The 18,957-nt window shown below is 45.1% G+C and overlaps 1 protein-coding gene across 8 annotated transcripts in view; it reads right to left on the bottom strand.

The window, feature by feature from the left end:
- CEBPG (CCAAT enhancer binding protein gamma) overlaps nt 1-18,688 on the bottom strand; it is a 141,620-nt gene extending 122,932 nt beyond the window's left edge. For 4 of the 8 annotated variants that reach the window (XM_069737129.1, XM_069737134.1, XM_069737132.1 and 1 more), the window contains exon 1: nt 18,548-18,688. Coding sequence is in view for 1 of the 8 variants with exons in the window: in XM_069737136.1 (XP_069593237.1) it covers nt 18,548-18,680 (133 nt within the window). In the remaining 7 variants the exon portion in view is untranslated. Of the gene's footprint in view, nt 1-3,966; nt 3,983-18,547 lie in introns of those variants that run through there. The other 4 variants (XM_069737133.1, XM_069737135.1, XM_069737130.1 and 1 more) reach the window with 3 other exon arrangements.
- Nucleotides 18,689-18,957: the final 269 nt, after the last annotated feature.

The raw sequence follows: 18,957 nt of genomic DNA, 5'->3' as shown, positions 1-18,957 counted from the left end.
TGCGTTTATTTGTGAAAAAAACGGAAATTTGGTGAAAATTATGAAAATTTCGCAATTTTCCAACTTTGAATTTTTATGCAATTAAATCACAGAGATATGTCACACAAAATACTTAATAAGTAACATTTCCCACATGTCTACTTTACATCAGCACAATTTTGGAACCAAAATTTTTTTTTGTTAGGGAGTTATAAGGGTTAAAAGTTGACCAGCAATTTCTCATTTCTACAACACCATTTTATTTTAGGGACCACATCTCATTTGAAGTCATTTTGAGGGGTCTATATGATAGAAAATACCCAAGTGTGACACCATTCTAAAAACTACACCACTCAAGGTGCTCAAAACCATATTCAAGAAGTTTATTAACCCTTCTGGTGCTTCACAGGAATTTTTTGAATGTTTAAATAAAAATGAACATTTAACTTTTTTTCACAAAAAATTTAATTCAGCTCCAATTTGTTTTATTTTACCAAGGGTAACAGGAGAAAATGGACCCCAAACATTGTTATACAATTTGTCCTGAGTATGCCAATACCCCACATGTGGGGGTAAACCACTGTTTGGGCGCATGGCAGAGCTCGGAAGCGAAGGAGTGCCATTTGACTTTTCAATGCAAAATTGACTGGAATTGAGATGGGACGCCATGTTTCGTTTGGAGAGCCACTGATGTGCCTAAACATTGAAACCCCCCACAAGTGACACCATTTTGGAAAGTAGACCCCCTAAGGAACTTATCTAGAGGTGTGGTGAGCACTTTGACCCACCAAGTGCTTCACAGAAGTTTATAATGTAGAACCGTAAAAATAAAAAATCATATTTTTTCACAAAAATTATCTTTTTGCCCCCAATTTTTTATTTTCCCAAGGGTAAGAGAAGAAATTGGACCCCAAAAGTTGTTGTACAATTTGTCCTGAGTACGCTGATACCCCATATGTGGGGGTAAACCACTGTTTGGGCGGATGGGAGAGCTCGGAAGGGAAGGAGCGCCGTTTGACTTTTCAAAGCAAAATTGACAGGAATTGAGATGGGACGCCATGTTGCGTTTGAAGAGCCACTGATGTGCCTAAACATTGAAACCCCCCACAAATGACACCATTTTGGAAAGTAGACCCCCTAAGGAACTTATCTAGAGGTGTGGTGAGCACTTTGACCCACCAAGTGCTTCACAGAAGTTTATAATGCAGAGCCGTAAAAATAAAACAAAATTTTTTTCCCACAAAAATTATTTTTTTAGCCCCCAGTTTTGTATTTTCCTGAGGGTAACAGGAGAAATTGGACCCCAAAATTTGTTGCCCAATTTGTCCTGAGTGCGATGATACACCATATGTGGGGGGAACCACTGTTTGGGCACATGGGAGGGCTCAGAAGGGAAGGAGTGCCATTTGAATGCAGACTTAGATGGAATGGTCTGCAGGTGTCACATTGCCTTTGCAGAGCCCCTAATGTACCTAAACAGTAGAAACCCCCCACAAGTGACCCCATATTGGAAACTAGACCCCCCAGGGAACTAATCTAGATGTGTTGTGAGAACTTTGAACCCCCAAGTGTTTCACTACAGTTTATAACGCAGAGCCGTGAAAATAAAAAATCCTTTTTTTTCCCACAAAAAATATGTTTTAGCCCCGAGTTTTGTATTTTCCCAAGGGTAACAGGAGAAATTGGACCCCAAAAGTTATTGTCCTATTTGTCCTGAGTACGCTGATACCCCATATGTTGGGGTAAACCCCTGTTTGGGCACACGGGAGAGCTCGGAAGGGAAGAAGCACTGTTTTACTTTTTCAACGCAGAATTGGCTGGAATTGAGATCGGACGCCATGTCGTGTTTGGAGAGCCCCTGATGTGCCTAAACAGTGGAAACCCCACAATTATAACTGAAACCCTAATCCAAACACATCCCTAACCCTAATCCCAACAGTAACCCTAACCACACCTCTAACCCAGACACACCCCTAACCCTAATCCCAAACCTATTCCCAACCGTAAATATAATCCAAACCCTAGCCCTAGCCCTAACCATAACCCTAGCCCTAATGGGAAAATGGAAATAAAGAAAAAATTTTAATTTTTCCCTAACTAAGGGGGTGATGAAAGGGGGGGGGTTGATTTACTTAAATAGCTGGTCTTTTAGCGGATTTTTATGATTGGCAGCCGTCACACACTGAAAGACGCTTTTTATTGCAAAAAATATTTTTTGCGTTACCACATTTTGAGAGCTATAATTTTTCTATATTTTGGTCCACAGAGTCATGTGAGGTCTTGTTTTTTGCGGGACGAGTTGACGTTTTTATTGGTAACATTTTCGGGCACGTGACATTTTTTGATCGCTTTTTATTCCGATTTTTGTGAGGCAGAATGACCAAAAACCAGCTATTCATGAATTTCTTTTGGGGGAGGCGTTTATACCGTTCCGCGTTTGGTAAAATTGATAAAGCAGTTTTATTCTTCGGGTCAGTACGATTACAGCGACACCTCATTTATATCATTTTTTTATGTTTTGGCGCTTTTATACGATAAAAACTATTTTATAGAAAAAATAATTATTTTGGCATCGCTTTATTCTCAGGACTATAACTTTTTTATTTTTTTGCTGATGATGCTGTATGGCGGCTCGTTTTTGGCGGGACAAGATGACGTTTTCAGTGGTACCATGGTTATTTATATCTGTCTTTTTGATCGCGTGTTATTCCACTTTTTGTTCGGCGGTATGATAATAAAGCGTTTTTTGCCTCGTTTTTTTTTCTTACGGTGTTTACTGAAGGGGTTAACTAGTGGGCCAGTTTTATAGGTCGGGCCGTTACGGACGCGGCGATGCTAAATGTGTACTTTTATTGTTTTGTTTTTTTTATTTAGATAAAGAAATGTATTTATGGGAATAATATTTTTTTTTTTTCATTATTTTGGAATATTTTTTTATATTTTTTTTTTTTACACATTTGAAATTTTTTTTTTTTACTTTTTTACTTTGTCCCAGGGGGGGACATCACAGATCAGTGATCTGACAGTTTGCACAGCACTCTGTCAGATCACTTATCTGACATGCAGCGCTGCAGCCTTCACAGTGCCTGCTCTGAGCAGGCTCTGTGAAGCCACCTCCCTCCCTGCAGGACCCAGATCCGCGGCCATCTTGGATCCGGGGCTGGAGGGAGCAGGGAGGGAGGTGAGACCCTCGCAGCAACGCGATCACATCGCGTTGCTGCGGGGGGGCTCAGGGAAGCCCGCAGGGAGCCCCCTCCCTGCGGGAAGCTTCCCTGTACCGCCGGCACATCGCGATCATCTTTGATCGCGGTGTGCCAGGGGTTAATGTGCCGGGGGCGGTCCGTGACCGCTCCTGGCACATAGTGCCGGATGGCAGCTGACACCCGGCCGCGATCGGCGGCGCTCCCCCCGTGAGCGCCGCCGATCGCGCTGGACGTACTATCCCGTCCATGGTCATAGGGGCCCACCCCACATGGACGGGATAGTACGTCCGATGTCAGAAAGGGGTTAATGAAATAAACACAAAGGTTGTTTTAATATTTTATTTTTCTCTCAATCCACCTGAAGACCCTCGCTCTGTAACAAAGAAAAAAATAATAAACCAACAATATATATACCTTCCGTTGATCTTTAACATCCCACGATGTAAATCCATCTGAAGGGGTTAAAATATTTTACAGGCAGGAGCTCTTCTATAATGCAGCTGTGCTCGTGCCTGTAAAACCCCAGCGAATGAAGATAATGTAGGTCAATGACCTGTAGTTACCTTCATTCGCGGTGATGCGCCCTCTGCTCGATGTCCCTCGAGCGTGGGAACTTTCCTGGAAAGCTCCCAGGCTCGAGTTCATATGAGGACAACCAGCAGAGGGCGCATCACCGCGAATGAAGGTCACAGGTCATACAGGTAATAGAGGGCATTGACAGAACTACAGAGAAAAACTGCTTATAGTTGTAGAATTGGGAGCCAGAGTTCGGCGGCTTACGTACCCTGATATGTTTCCCATCCACCGCTCCAATGCAGTTTGGGAAGTCACAATTGACCTGGAACCCACGGGCTATTTTGAGCCAATCAGCCTGTTTTGGCTCAGGCATCACAAGGTCCTTGAGTCTATCCCATATTTGCCGACAGGTTAACCGCACAATGCCAGAAATTGTGGACCGGCCAATCAAAAATTCCAGGTGGAGTCCCGCAAAGGACAATCCAGTGGACAGGAATCTGAAAGTGAAACAAAAAAAATAAAAATAAGGTATGTTTCAAGAGTGAACACAAAACATGAATAAGCACAATCATATTTGCATTTTTCTGATACTAGATTAACGCTGGAAAGGGAAAAATGTCCTTAGGGTGCTTAACTATAACAGTTACGTCACTTTGTCACATCTGCTTGGGACATAATGTACACATATTCCGGCCAAAAACAGATTGAAAAAAAAAAAAAAAGAAAAAAAGATCATCAACATACAGTATTTGAGGATGTAGAATACATACCGTAACGTAAGGAGAAGACGCTCCTCGGCAGAGATGGCTTTGCGCATCCTTGTGTCCTGAAATGTGATTCCTGGGTGTAATATCTCCAACAATCTGTCAAATGTTTGGATTGTCATGTGACAGTAGAGATAAAACTTTTCTGGATGTTCCCGCAGAGCTGTATAGAGCCAATGAAAATGGCCTTTAGTGAGGCGTTTAGTCAAAAGAAGATGCACCCACATTCTTCTGCTCCTCCTTCGTGGATCCACAATCACAGGGTATGGGTGTCCAAACCGACGAGACAATAGCCAGTTAAACAAAACCCGCTGCGTTGGGGTGAACTGCAGGTGGTCAGACATAATACAAATGTTACCACAACACTACAACAGATGTCAAACCACAAAATGACCATATGGGAGTGAGCCACCTGTTGTAGAGGCCTTAAATAGGGTTGAGGAGGGTAATTTAAATCAATTTCAGCCTCCAAAACAGTTAAATGTCCATTTTGTCAGGTTGCGTGAAAAAATACGCATTACGGTGGGCATACGGATTACATACGCAAAATTACATGCGCAAAATACGCGACCACACCATGCCTACGGAGTACTCACAGATCACCGTATTTCGAATTTTGAGGCGTATTACGACCATAGAATACGGACCGTATTTTTATACGCTGAGTGTGAGGCCGGCCTATGTATGTGTTTGTTTTTTTTACATTCAACACATTAGCCAGATGATGGGACTACTGCTGGCCTATCATTGGCTAATGTCTCACTCGCTGTCACTGTAGCAGGCATTGTCCGATGGGACTTGTAGTCCCATCGGACGATGCCTGCACACAGACACACACACCAATGAACCCACCGCACAGCCCCGCAGACCCCACGCCCGCACACTCCAGCACCTTTGGCAGATTCACCGCGCAGATCCCCACCGGCTGCCGCCACAAATCTCAGCACATGAGCAAGGCCGGCCAGCAGACCTCAGCCCCGCCCTCCCCTTAGAACCCAGCACAGCCCCGCCCGCCCTCAGCACAGCCCCGCCTGCCCCCAGCACAGCCCCGCCCACAGATCCCAGCCCCACCTGCAGATCCCAGCCTTGCCCGTCCCCAGCACAGCCCTACCCGCAGATCCCAGCACAGCCCGCAGGCAGCCCCCAGCCCCGTCACTCTTGAGTGACTGCTGTCTGTGGAGGCTGGTCACGCTTGCTGCTGACGTCACGTCAATTTCCAGAGTCTGGAAATTGACGTGACATCGGCGGAAGTTAGCGGCGGCTGCAGCCTGGGGGTCACGTGACCCGGACTCAGCCGCTGCCATAGCACCGCTCACAAGCGAAAACGGCAACAGAAGGTATTTATAAAATTCATTAGGGGGCCCCGGGGGGATACATTGGGGGGTTAACTGAAAGTAGTGGACAACCCCTTTAACCCCTTCCCGACCTTTGACACAGCGTATGCGTCATGAAAACCCGTGCCAATCCGACCTGTGACACAGCATATGCGTCATGGCCGGATTGGGCTCCTGCAGGCCGGGTGAAAGGGTTAACTCCAATTTCACCCGGCCTGCAGGGACAGGGGGAGTGGTAGTTTAGCCCAGGGGGGGTGGCTTCACCCCCCCCCCCCCCGTGGCTATGATCGCTCTGATTGGCTGTTGAAAGTGAAACTGCCAATCAGAGCGATTTGTAATATTTCACCTAAAAAACTGGTGAAATATTACAATCCAGCCATGGCCAATGCTGTAATATCATCGGCCATAGCTGGAAACACTTGTGCCCCCACCCCACCGATCGCCCCCCCAGCCCTCCGATCTGTGGTCCGCTCCCCTCCGTCCTGTGCTCCGCTCCCCCGTCCTCCTGTCCGCTCCCCCCGTGCTCCAATACACCCCCCCTGCACACCGATCCACCCCCCCGCACACGCACACCGATCCACCCCCCCGCACACCGATCCACCCGCCCGCGCTGCGATCCACCCGCCCACACACCGATCCACCCGCCCACACACCGATCCACCCCCCCCCCGTGCTCCGATGCCCCCCGTGCCCTGATCCCCCCCCCCCCTTATACTTACCGAGCCTCCCGGGGTCCGTCCGTCTTCTTTCCTGGGCGCCGCCATGTTCCAAAATGGCGGGCGCATGCGCAGTGCGCCCGCCGAATCTGCCGGCCGGCAGATTCGTTCCAATGTGAATTTTGATCACTGTGATAAAACCTATCGCAGTGATCAAAATAAAAAAAACAGTAAATAACTTCCCCCCCCTTTGTCCCCCATAGGTAGGGACAATAATAAAATAAAGAATTTTTTTTTTTCCACTAAGGTTGGAGTTAGAACTAGGGTTAGGGGTAGGGTTAGGGTTAGGGGTAGGGTTTCGGTATGTGCACACGAATTCTGGTCCTCTGCGAATTTTTCCGCAGCGTATTTGATAAATCCACAGTGCTAAACCGCTGCGGATTTATGGTGGATTTACCGCGGTTTTTCTGCACATTTCACTGCGGTTTTACAACTGCGATTTTCTATTGGAGCAGTTGTAAAACCGCTGTGGAATCCGCAGAAAGAAGTGACATGCTGCGGAATGTAAACCGCTGCGTTTCCGTGCAGTTTTTTCGCAGCATGTGTACAGCGATTTTTGTTTCCCATAGGTTTACATTGAAATGTAAACTCATGGGAAACTGCTGCGGATCCGCAGCGTTTTCCGCAGTGTGTGCACATACCTTTAGAATTAGGCTATGTGCACACGGTGCGGATTTGGCTGCGGATCCGCAGCTGTGTTCCATCAGGTTTACAATACCATGTAAACATATGGAAAACCAAATCCGCTGTGCCCATGGTGCGGAAAATACCGCGCGGAAACGCTGCGTTGTATTTTCCGCAGCATGTCAATTCTTTGTGCGGATTCCGCAGCGTTTTACACCTGATCCTCAATAGGAATCCGCAGGTGAAATCCGCACAAAAAACACTAAATCCGCGGTAAATCCGCAGGTAAAACGTAGTGCCTTTTACCCGCGGATTTTTAAAAAATAGTGCGGAAAAATCTCACATGAATCTGCAACGTGGGCACATAGCCTTAGGGTTAGGGTTGGGTTGGAATTAGGGTTGTGGTTAGGGTTAGGGGTGTGTTGGGGTTAGGGTTGTGGTTAGGGGTGTGTTGGGGTTACGGTTGTGATTAGGGTTACGGCTACAGTTGGGATAAGGGTTAGGGGAGTGTTGGAGTTAGAATTGAGGGGTTTCCACTGTTTAGGCACATCAGGGGGTCTCCAAACGCAACATGGCGCCACCATTGATTCCAGCCAATCTTTTATTCAAAAAGTCAAATGGTGCTCCCTCCCTTCCGAGCCCCGACGTGTGCCCAAACAGTGGTTTACCCCCACATATGGGGTACCAGCATAGTCAGGACAAACTGCGCAACAATTACTGGGGTCCAATTTCTCCTGTTACCCTTGAGAAAATAAAAAATTGCTTGCTAAAACATCATTTTTGAGGAAAGAAAAATGATTTTTTATTTTCACGGCTCTGCGTTGTAAACGTCTGTGAAGCACTTGGGGGTTCAAAGTGCTCACCACATATCTAGATAAGTTCCTTGGAGGGTCTAGTTTCCAAAATGGGGTCACTTGTGGGGGGTTTCTACTGTTTAGGCACACCAGGGGCTCCGCAAACGCAACGTGACGCCCGCAGACCATTCCATCAAAGTCTGCATTTCAAAAGTCACTACTTCCCTTCTGAGCCCCAACGTGTGCCCAAACAGTGGTTTACCCTCACACATGGGGTATCAGCGTACTCAGGAGAAACTGGACAACAACTTTTGGGGTCCAATTTCTCCTGTAACCCTTGGGAAAATAAAAAATTGCAGGCTAAAAAATCATTTTTGAGAAAAGAAAATTTTTTTTTTATTTTCATGGCTCTGCGTTATAAACTTCTGTGAAGCACTTGAGGGTTCAAAGTGCTCACCACACATCTAGATTAGTTCCTTTGGGGGTCTAGTTTCCAAAATGGGGTTATTTGTGGGGGGGATCTCCAATTTTTTAGGCACACGGGGGCTCTCCAAATGTGACATGGTGTCCGCTAAAGAGTGCAGCCAATTTTTCATTCAAAAAGTCAAATGGCGCTCCTTCCCTTCCAAGCCCTGCCGTGCGCCCAAACAGTGGTTTACCCCCACATATGAAGTATCAGCGTACTCAGGACAAATTGGACAACTTTCTTGGTTCAGTTTCTCCTTTTACCGTTGGGAAAATAAAAAAAATTGTTGCTGAAAGATCATTTTTGTGACTAAAAAGTTAAATGTTCATTTTCTCCTTCCATGTTGCTTCTGCTGCTGTGAAGCACCTGAAGGGTTAATAAACTTCTTGAATGTGGTTTTGTGCACCTTGAGGGGTGCAGTTTTTAGAATGGTGTCACTTTTGGGTATTTTCAGCCATATAGACCCCTCAATCTGACTTCAAATGTGAGGTGGTCCCTAAAAAAAAATGGTTTTGTAAATTTGGTTGTAAAAATGAGAAATCGCTGGTCAAATTTTAACCCTTACAACTTCCTAGCAAAAAAAAAATTTTGTTTCCAAAATTGTGCTGATGTAAAGTATACAAGTGGGAAATGTTATTTATTAACTATTTTGTGTCACATAACTCTCTGGTTTAACAGAATAAAAATTCAAAATGTGAAAATTGCGAAATTTTCAAAATTTTCGCCAAATTTCCGTTTTTATCACAAATAAACGCAGAATTTATTGACCTAAATTTACCACTAACATGAAGCCCAATATGTCACGAAAAAACAATCTCAGAACCGCTAGGATCCGTTGAAGCGTTCCTGAGTTATTACCTCATAAAGGGACACTGGTCAGAATTGCAAAAAACGGCAAGGTCTTTAAGGTCAAAATAGGCTGGGTCATGAAGGGGTTAAGTCACCCCCAAAATTGAAGATGAGCTAAGCCCCTGTCATCAGGGGCTTATCTACAGCATTCTGTAATGCTGTAGAAAAGCCCCCGATGTAAGCTGAAAGATGAGAAAGAGGTTAGATTATACTCACCCAGGTGCAGTCCCCGCCGATGGGCATCGCGGTCCAGGGCCTCCCATCTTCTAACGTTGAAGTCCTCTTCTTGTATTCACGCTGCGGCTCCGGCACAGGCGTACTTTGTCTGCCCTGTTGAGGGCAGAACAAAGTACTGCAGTGCGCAGGCGCCGGGAAAGGTCAGAGAGGCCCGGCGCCTGCGCACTGCAGTACTTTGCTCTGCCCTCAAAAGGGCAAAGTACGCCACAGCATGAAGACAAGAAGAGGACGTCATCCTATGAAGATGGGAGGCCCCAGACCGGACCGCAACGCCTATCTGATCAGACCGCCCCCCCCCCCCCAAGGTGAGTATAATCGAACCTCTTTTCCTCATCTTTCAGGATACATCAGGGGCTTATCTACAGCATCACAGAATGCTGTTGGTAAGTCCCTGATGATGGTGGGCTTAGCTCATCTTCGATTTTGGGGGTGACAGGTTCCTTTTAACTGCTAGAAAGCCAAAGGTCTGCAAAGCTGTAAGGCTATGTGCACACGTCAGGAATGTTTGCAGAAATTTCCTGACAAAAACCGGACTTTTTCCGCAGGAAATCCGCATGTCACGGCCATTACTGTGCTTCTATTCCCGATTGACTTTTGGTGTGTATTTTTCACGTTTTTTTCTGGAGCTTTCCCAATTGACTACTATACAGGGAAAAATGCGAAAAATCCGTAAAATTAATGAACATGCTGCATTTTTTCCCATGATGCATTTTTTTTGCGGAAAAAAACGCAACATGTGCACAAAAATTGCAGATTGCATTCTAACTATAGGATGCTTAATGGATGTGTTTTTTTAGCGGTTTTATCGCGTTTTTATAGCGAAACATCTTGAACGTGTGCACATACCCTAATTGCTGCAAAGGGAGCATTCTTCGACGAAAGCAAAGTTTGAAGGAGAAAATTATTATTTCAAATCTTTTTTTCGAACCTTGTTAATGTCTGGACTAGATTTTCAATTCATTTGGCAACTGGGACGATATCCTGAGACACAAAAATACACAAAGAAAATGGGAGACGTTTATTAGCATCCTGGATAGGACCTGTGCACAGTATATACCGTATGGGAATAAACATACTAGAAATAGGAGGAAACCAATATGGCTAAATAGAGCTGTAAGGGGCGCAATAAGGGACAAAAAGAAAGCATTTAGAGAATTAAAGGAAGTAGGTAGTGAGGAGGCATTAAATAAATACAGAAAATTAAATAAATTCTGTAAAAAGCAAATCAAGGCAGCAAAGATTGAGACAGAGAGACTCATTGCCAGAGAGAGTAAAAATAATCCTAAAATATTCTTTAACTACATAAATAGTAAGAAACTAAAAAATGATAGTGTTGGCCCCCTTAAAAATAGTCTGGGTGAGATGGTGGATGAGGATGAGGAAAAAGCCAATATGCTAAATGACTTTTTTTCATCAGTATTTGCACAAGAAAATCCCATGGCAGACAAAATGTCTAGTGATAAAAATTCCCAATTAAAGGTCACCTGCTTAACCCAGCAGGAAGTGCGGCGGCGTCTAAAAATCACTAAAATTGACAAATCTCCGGGCCCGGATGGGATACACCCTCGAGTACTGCAGGAATTAAGTACAGTCATTGATAGACCATTATTTTTAATCTTTAAAGACTCCATAATAACAGGGTCTGTGCCACAGGACTGGCGTATAGCAAATGTGGTGCCAATATTCAAAAAGGGAACAAAAACTGAACTCGGAAACTATAGGCCAGTAAGCTTAACCTCTAACTGTGGGTAAAATCCTGGAGGGCATTCTAAGGGACGCTATACTGGAGTATCTGAAGAGGAATAACCTCATGACCCAGTATCAGCACGGGTTTACTAGGGACCGTTCATGTCAGACTAATTTGATCAGTTTCTATGAAGAGGTAAGTTCCGGATTGGACCAAGGGAACCCAGTGGATGTAGTGTATATGGACTTTTCAAAAGCTTTTGATACGGTGCCACACAAAAGGTTGATACATAAAATGAGAATAATGGGGATAGGGGAAAATATGTGCAAGTGGGTTGAGAGCTGGCTCAGGGATAGGAAACAAAGGGTGGTTATTAATGGAGCACACTCGGACTGGGTAGCGGTTAGCAGTGGGGTACCACAGGGGTCAGTATTGGGCCCTCTTCTTTTTAACATATTTATTAATGACCTTGTAGGGGGCATTCAGAGTAGAATTTCAATATTTGCAGATGACACTAAACTCTGCAGGGTAATCAATACAGAGGAGGACAATTTTATATTACAGGATGATTTCTGTAAACTAGAAGCTTGGGCTGATAAATGGCAAATGAGCTTTAATGGGGATAAATGTAAGGTCATGCACTTGGGTAGAAGTAATAAGATGTATAATTATGTGCTTAATTCTAAAACTCTGGGCAAAACCGTCAATGAAAAAGACCTGGGTGTATGGGTGGATGACAAACTTAAATTCAGTGGCCAGTGTCACGCAGCTGCTACAAAGGCAAATAAAATAATGGGATGCATTAAAAGAGGCATAGATGCTCATGAGGAGAATATAATTTTACCTCTATACAAGTCACTAGTTCGACCACACTTAGAATACTGTGCACAGTTCTGGTCTCCGGTGTATAAGAAAGACATAGCTGAACTGGAGCGGGTGCAGAGAAGAGCGTCCAAGGTTATTAGAGGACTGGGGGGTCTGCAATACCAAGATAGGTTATTACACTTGGGGCTATTTAGTTTGGAAAAACGAAGACTAAGGGGTGATCTTATTTTAATGTATAAATATATGAGGGGACAGTACAAAGACCTTTCTGATGATCTTTTTAATCACAGACCTGAAACAGGGACAAGGGGGCATCCTCTGCGGTTGGAGGAAAAAAGGTTTAAGCATAATAACAGACGCGGATTCTTTACTGTAAGAGCAGTGAGACTATGGAACTCTCTGCCGTATGATGTTGTAATGAGTGATTCATTACTTAAATTTAAGAGGGAACTGGATACCTTTATGGAAAAGTATAATGTTACAGGGTATATACACTAGATTCCTTGATAGGGCGTTGATCCAGGGAACTAGTCTGATTGCCGTATGTGGAGTCGGGAAGGAATTTTTTTCCCCAATGTGGAGCTTACTCTTTGCACATGGGGTTTTTTTGCCTTCCTCTGGATCAACATGTTAGGGCATGTTAGGTTAGGCTATGGGTTGAACTAGATGGACATATAGTCTTCCTTCAACCTTAATAACTATGTAACTCATTTGATTAATAAAAGTATGAGTTTTCATGGAAAACACAAGATTGTCTGGGTGACCCTAAACTTTTGAACGGTAATGTAAAAAAACAAAACAAAAAAAAAAATCACTTTTGTTTTTATATGATTGCAAACGGATGACAGGTGAGAGGAAAAAAAAAAAAAAGCTATATAGATATGAAAAAGTCCCACTTTTCTGGATAATTGTACAGATCCTTTTGTGCTGTCGTTTGACCCTAGCTTCTGATGCAGATGTATTACATTTCTGAATGCCGAGTTCTGTATAACGCCGTTCACACCACTTGTTGGCAGATTTCTATGTACACTGTGCATGGGCAGAAATCAGTGCTAGGGGAGGAGAGATACACAAAGGTGATGAATACAGCATTCATACATACAGCACTACATGACACCTCGGAATCAGCAATCCTTACATCATGATGTTCACTACTAGACAGTAAGGACCTGGTCACAGACTCCCTAAGAGCAGGTTTTCTGACTTGAAGCATACAGACTGGCGAGGAGTACCTGTTCGCTCGGTTCTGGCAGAGCCGCCAAGGTCGCAACGTTTTTCTGCACATCTACATGTTGCATAAAAATGTGGAAACCTTTCAAAAAGCATGTTACTCCATTTTTTTTTTCCTTTTTAGGTGGTAAAAGCTTTGATGAATCAAGGTCTGAAGTCTTATCCCAAGTGACTCCCACCAATGGTGAGAACAAAGAGGCTGAGAGGAATGCCCCAGCCCTCCCACACCTGGAGGGGTTGCTTCCTACTTATGAAGCTCAGCCCTGGTTTCCTTTAACCCCTCTCTGACCTTAGACGTACTATCCCGTCGAGGTGCCGTGGGCCTATCTGACCCTCGACGGGATAGCACGTCATAGCGATCGGCCGCGCTCACGGGGGGAGCGCGGCCGAGTGTCAGCTGCCTATTGCAGCTGACATCCGGCACAATTTGCCATGAACGGTCACGGACCGCCCCCGGCACATTAACCCCCGGCACACCGCGATCAAACATGATCGCGATGTGCCGGCGGTGCAGGGAAGCGTCGCACAGGGAGGGGGCTCCCTGCGGGCTGCCCTGAGACCCCCGCAGCAACGCGATGTGATCGCGTTGCTGCGAGGGTCTCCTACCTCCTTCCTCGCTGCAGGCCCCGGATCCAAGATGGCCGTGGCATCCGGGTCCTGCAGGGAGGGAGGTGGCTTCACAGCGCCTGCTCAGAGCAGGCACTGTGAAGCCTGCACTGTTCTAAGTCAGATCGGTGATCTGACAGAGTGCTGTGCAAACTGTCAGATCACCGATCTGTGATGTCCCCCCTTGGGACAAAGTAAAAAAAAAAAAAAAAAAAAATTCCAAATGTGTAAAAAAAAATATTTAAAAAAAATTCATAAATAATGAAAAAAAAAATATTATTCCCATAAATACATTTCTTTATCTAAATAAAAACAACAACAAAAAAAAAAAGTACACATATTTAGTATCGCCGCGTCCGTAACGACCCAACCTATAACTAGTCAGTTTAACCCCTACAGTAAACACCGTAAAAAAAAAAAAAAAAAGAGGCAAAAAACAACGTTTTATTATCATACCGCTGAACAAAAAGTGGAATAACACGCGATCAAAAAGACAGATATAAATAACCATGGTACCGCTGAAAACGTCATCTTGTCCCACAAAAAACGAGCTGCCATACAGCATGATCACCAAAAAAATAAAAAAGTTATAGTCCTCAGAATAAAGCGATGCCAAAATAATTATTTTTTCTATAAAATAGTTTTTATCGTATAAAAGCGCCAAAACATAAAAAAATAATATAAATGAGGTGTCGCTGTAATCGTACTGACCCGAAGAATAAAACTGCTTTATCAATTTTACCAAACGCGGAACGGTATAAACGCCTCCCCCAAAAGAAATTCATGAATAGCTGGTTTTCGGTCATTCTGCCTCACAAAAATCGGAATAAAAAGCGATCAAAAAATGTCACGTGCCCGAAAATGTTACCAATAAAAACGTCAACTCGTCCTGCAAAAAACAAGACCTTACATGACTCTGTGGACTCAAATATGGAAAAATTATAGCTCTCAAAATGTGGTAACGCAAAAAATATTTTTTGCAATAAAAAGCGTCTTTCAGTGTGTGACGGCTGCCAATCATAAAAATCCGCTAAAAGACCAGCTATTTAAGTAAATCAACCCCCCCCCCCCCTTCATCACCCCCTTAGTTAGGGAAAAATTAAAATTTTTTCTTTATTTCCATTTTCCCATTAGGGCTAGGGTTATGGTTAGGGCTAGGGCTAGGGTTTGGATTATATTTACGGTTGGGAATAGGTTTGGGATTAGGGTTAGGGGTGTGTCTGGGTTAGAGGTGTGGTTAGGGTTACCGTTGGGATTAGGGTTAGGGGTGTGTTTGCATAAGGGTACCGTCACACTATACGATTTACCTACGATCACGACCAGCGATATGACCTGGCCGTGATCGTTGGTAAGTCGTAGTGTGGTCGCTGGAGAGCTGTCACACAGACAGCTCTCCAGCGACCAACGATGCCGAGGTCCCCGGGTAACCAGGGTAAACATCGGGTTACTAAGCGCAGGACCGCGCTTAGTAACCCGATGTTTACCCTGGTTACCAGCGTAAAAAAAACCAAACAGCACATACTTACATTCCGGTGTCTGTCCCTTGCCGTCTGCTTCCCGCACTCACTGACTGCCGGCCGTAAAGTGAAAGCACAGCACAGCGGTGACGTCACCGCTCTGCTCTGCTTTCACTTTACGGCCGGCAGTCAGTGAGTGCGGGAAGCAGACGGCAAGGGACCTGACGGACACCGGAATGTAAGTATGTGCTGTTTGTTTTTTTTTTACATTTACGCTGGCAACCAGGGTAAACATCGGGTTATTAAGCGCGGTCCTGCGCTTAGTAACCCGATGTTTACCCTGGTTACAAGCAAACGCATCGCTAGATCGGTGTCACACACCGATCTAGCGATGTCAGCGGGAGATCCAGCGACGAAAGAAAGTTCCAAACGATCTGCTACGACGTACGATTCGCAGCAGGATCCCTGATCGCTGCTTCGTGTCAGACACAGCGATATCATATGGATATCGCTGGAACGTCACGAATCGTACCGTCGTAGCGATCGAAATGGCACTGTGTGACGGTACCCTTAGGGTTTCAGTTAAAATTGGGGGGTTTCCACTGTTTAGGCACATCAGGGGCTCTCCAAACGCGACATGGCATCCGATCTTAATTCCAGCCAATTCTGCGTTGAAAAAGTAAAACAGTGCTCCTTCCCTTCCGAGCTCTCCCGTGTGCCCAAACAGGGGTTTACCCCAACATATCGGGTATCAGTGTACTCCGGACAAATTGGACAAATTTTGTGGTCCAATTTCTCCTGTTACCCTTGGGAAAATACAAAACTGGGGGCTAAAAAATAATTTTTGTGGGAAAAAAAAAAAGGATTTTTTATTTTCACAACTATGCGTTATAAACTGTAGTGAAACACTTGGGGGTTCAAAGTTCTCACAACACATCTAGATAAGTTCCTTGAGGGGCCTAGTTTCCAATATGGGGTCACTTGTGGGGGGTTTCTACTGTTTAGGTACATTAGGGGCTCTGCAAACGCAATGTGACGCCTGCAGACCAATCCATCTAAGTCTGCATTCCAAATGATGCTCCTTCCCTTTCGAGCCCTCCCATGCACCCAAACGGTGGTTCCCCCCCACATATCGGGTATCAGCGTACTCAGGACAAATAGCACAACTTTTGGGGTCCAATTTCTTCTCTTACCCTTGGGAAAATAAAAAATTGGGGGCAAAAATATAATTTTTGTGAAAAAATATGATTTTTTATTTTTACGGTTCTGCTTTATAAACTTCTGTGAAGCACTTGGTGGGTCAAAGTCCTCACCACACCTCTAGATAAGTTCCTTAGGGGGTCTACTTTCCAAAATGGTGTCACTTGTGGGGGGTTTCAATATTTAGGCACATCAGTGGCTCTCCAAACGCAACATGGCGTCCCATCTCAATTCCTGTCAATTTAGCATTGAAAAGTCAAATTGCCCTCCTTCTCTTCCGAGCTCTGTCATGCGCCCAAACAGTGGTTTACCCCCACATATGGGGTATCGGCGTACTCAGGACAAATTGTACAACAACTTTTGGGGTCCATTTTCTCCTGTTACCCTTGGTAAAATAAAACAAATTGGAGCTGAAGTAAATTTTTTGTGAAAAAAAGTTAAATGTTAATTTTTATTTAAACATTCCAAAAATTCCTGTGAAACACCTGAAGGGTTAATAAACTTCTTGAATGTGTTTTTGAGCACCTTGAGGGGTGCAGTTTTTAGAATGGTGTCACACTTGGTTATTTTCTATCATATAGACCCCTCAAAATGACTTCAAATGAGATGTGGTCCCTAAAAAAAAATGGTGTTGTAAAAATGAGAAATTGCTGGTCAACTTTTAACCCTTATTACTCCCTAACAAAAAAACATTGTTGTTCCAAAATTGTGCTGATGTAAAGTAGACATGTGGGAAATGTTACTTATTAAGTATTTTGTGTGACATATCTCTGTGATTTAATTGCATAAAAATTCAAAGTTGGAAAATTGCGAAATTTTCAAAATTTTCGCCAAGTTTCCATTTTTTTCACAAATAAACGCAGGTAATATCAAAGAAATTTTACCACTATCATGAAGTACAATATGTCACGAGAAAACACTGTCAGAATCACTGGGATCCGTTGAAGCGTTCCAGAGTTATAACCTCATAAAGGGACAGTGGTCAGAATTGTAAAAATTGGCCCGGTCATTGACGTGCAAACCACCCTTGGGGGTAAAGGGGTTAAAGGGAACCTGTCACCCCCCCCCCAAAAAAAAAAAAAAAATCGATGGTGAGGTAAGCTTACCGTCATCAGGGGCTTATCTACAGCATTCTGTAAGGCTGTAGATAAGCCGCCGATGTTACCTGAAAGAGGAGAAAAAGAGTTTAGATTATACTCACCCAGGGGCGGTCCGATCCGATGGGTGTCTCAGGTCCGGAACAGCGCCTCCCATCTTCATTCCATGATGTCCTCTTCTGGTCAGAGAGGCTCGACACCTCAACAGGGCAGACAAAGTACGCCAAATCGTGAAGACCAGAAGAGGACGTCATGGAATGAAGATGGGAGGCGCTGTTCCGGACCTGAGACGCCCATCCGACCGGACCGCAGCAGGACCGCCCCTGGGTGAGTAGAATCTAACCTTTTTCTCCTCTTTCAGGTGACATTGGTGGCTTATCTACAGCATTCCAGAATGCTGTACATAAGCCCCTGATGACGGTGGGCTTACCTCACCATCCATTTTGGGGGTGACAGGTTCCCTTTAAGAGGAGGTGGTTTGTCTTGTTCAGACTCCAAAAACGACAATTTATTTTCCTAGTGCAGGACATGTATGGTAGCGGTAGGAGGGATGAGGGGTGGGAACTAACAAGTTACAGCAGAGGACTGCCTGGCAGAACAAAAACAACAACGCTTTATTGGAAGGTGTCGGTGACCAGGCGGCTGAAAGTCAGTCATCGTCAGTGACACAACATGCCCGCTGCTCCAGGAAGAGAGGAGTCGACGAACGGCGGAACACGACAGCCCCCACAGTCTAACGGGAGCCCCCACAGGCTAACGGGAGCCCCCACAGGCTAACGGGAGCCCCCACAGGCTAACGGGAACCCCCACAGGCTAACGGGAGCCCCCACAGGCTAACGGGAGCCCCCACAGGCTAACGGGAGCCCCCACAGGCTAACGGGAGCCCCCACAGGCTAACGGGAGCCCCCAAGATTCCAGTTCCCAGTTAGTGGTGGAACCGCCGGCATAGCGCAGTGAATGTACCTGACAGCAGAGCTGTGGACGCTCCACGCCGCACTTCTCGCCACTTTCGCCCCGATTTCCTCCCAGACAAACCTTTGCACACAAAGCCTCGTTGCGAAATCTCCCAGGTCTTTCTCCTTATTCTAAGCAGCATGATGCAATCCGGTGACTGACATGTCCGCTAGCCAATCCGGGACTGATGTGTACAAAGATCACGTTACACCGGCTGCAGCGAATCGTCAGGCGGAACACAGTGGAAACCATGTTGCGGCTGATGTCACGTCCCGGCCATTACTGTGCGCCTATTCCCGACTGACTTTCGGCGCCAGAAGCCGGCCGAGCCTCTGACTGACGGGCGCTTTCTTCTGTCTTTCGTCATGCTTTCATCTGCTTGTTCTACAAAGTTTACGATGTAACATGTTCTGGTTCTG

This window comes from Ranitomeya imitator, chromosome 8, assembly GCF_032444005.1.
Source record: "Ranitomeya imitator isolate aRanImi1 chromosome 8, aRanImi1.pri, whole genome shotgun sequence".
Lineage (NCBI taxonomy): Eukaryota > Metazoa > Chordata > Amphibia > Anura > Dendrobatidae > Ranitomeya > Ranitomeya imitator.
This window is presented reverse-complemented; position numbering and strand designations above follow the sequence as displayed.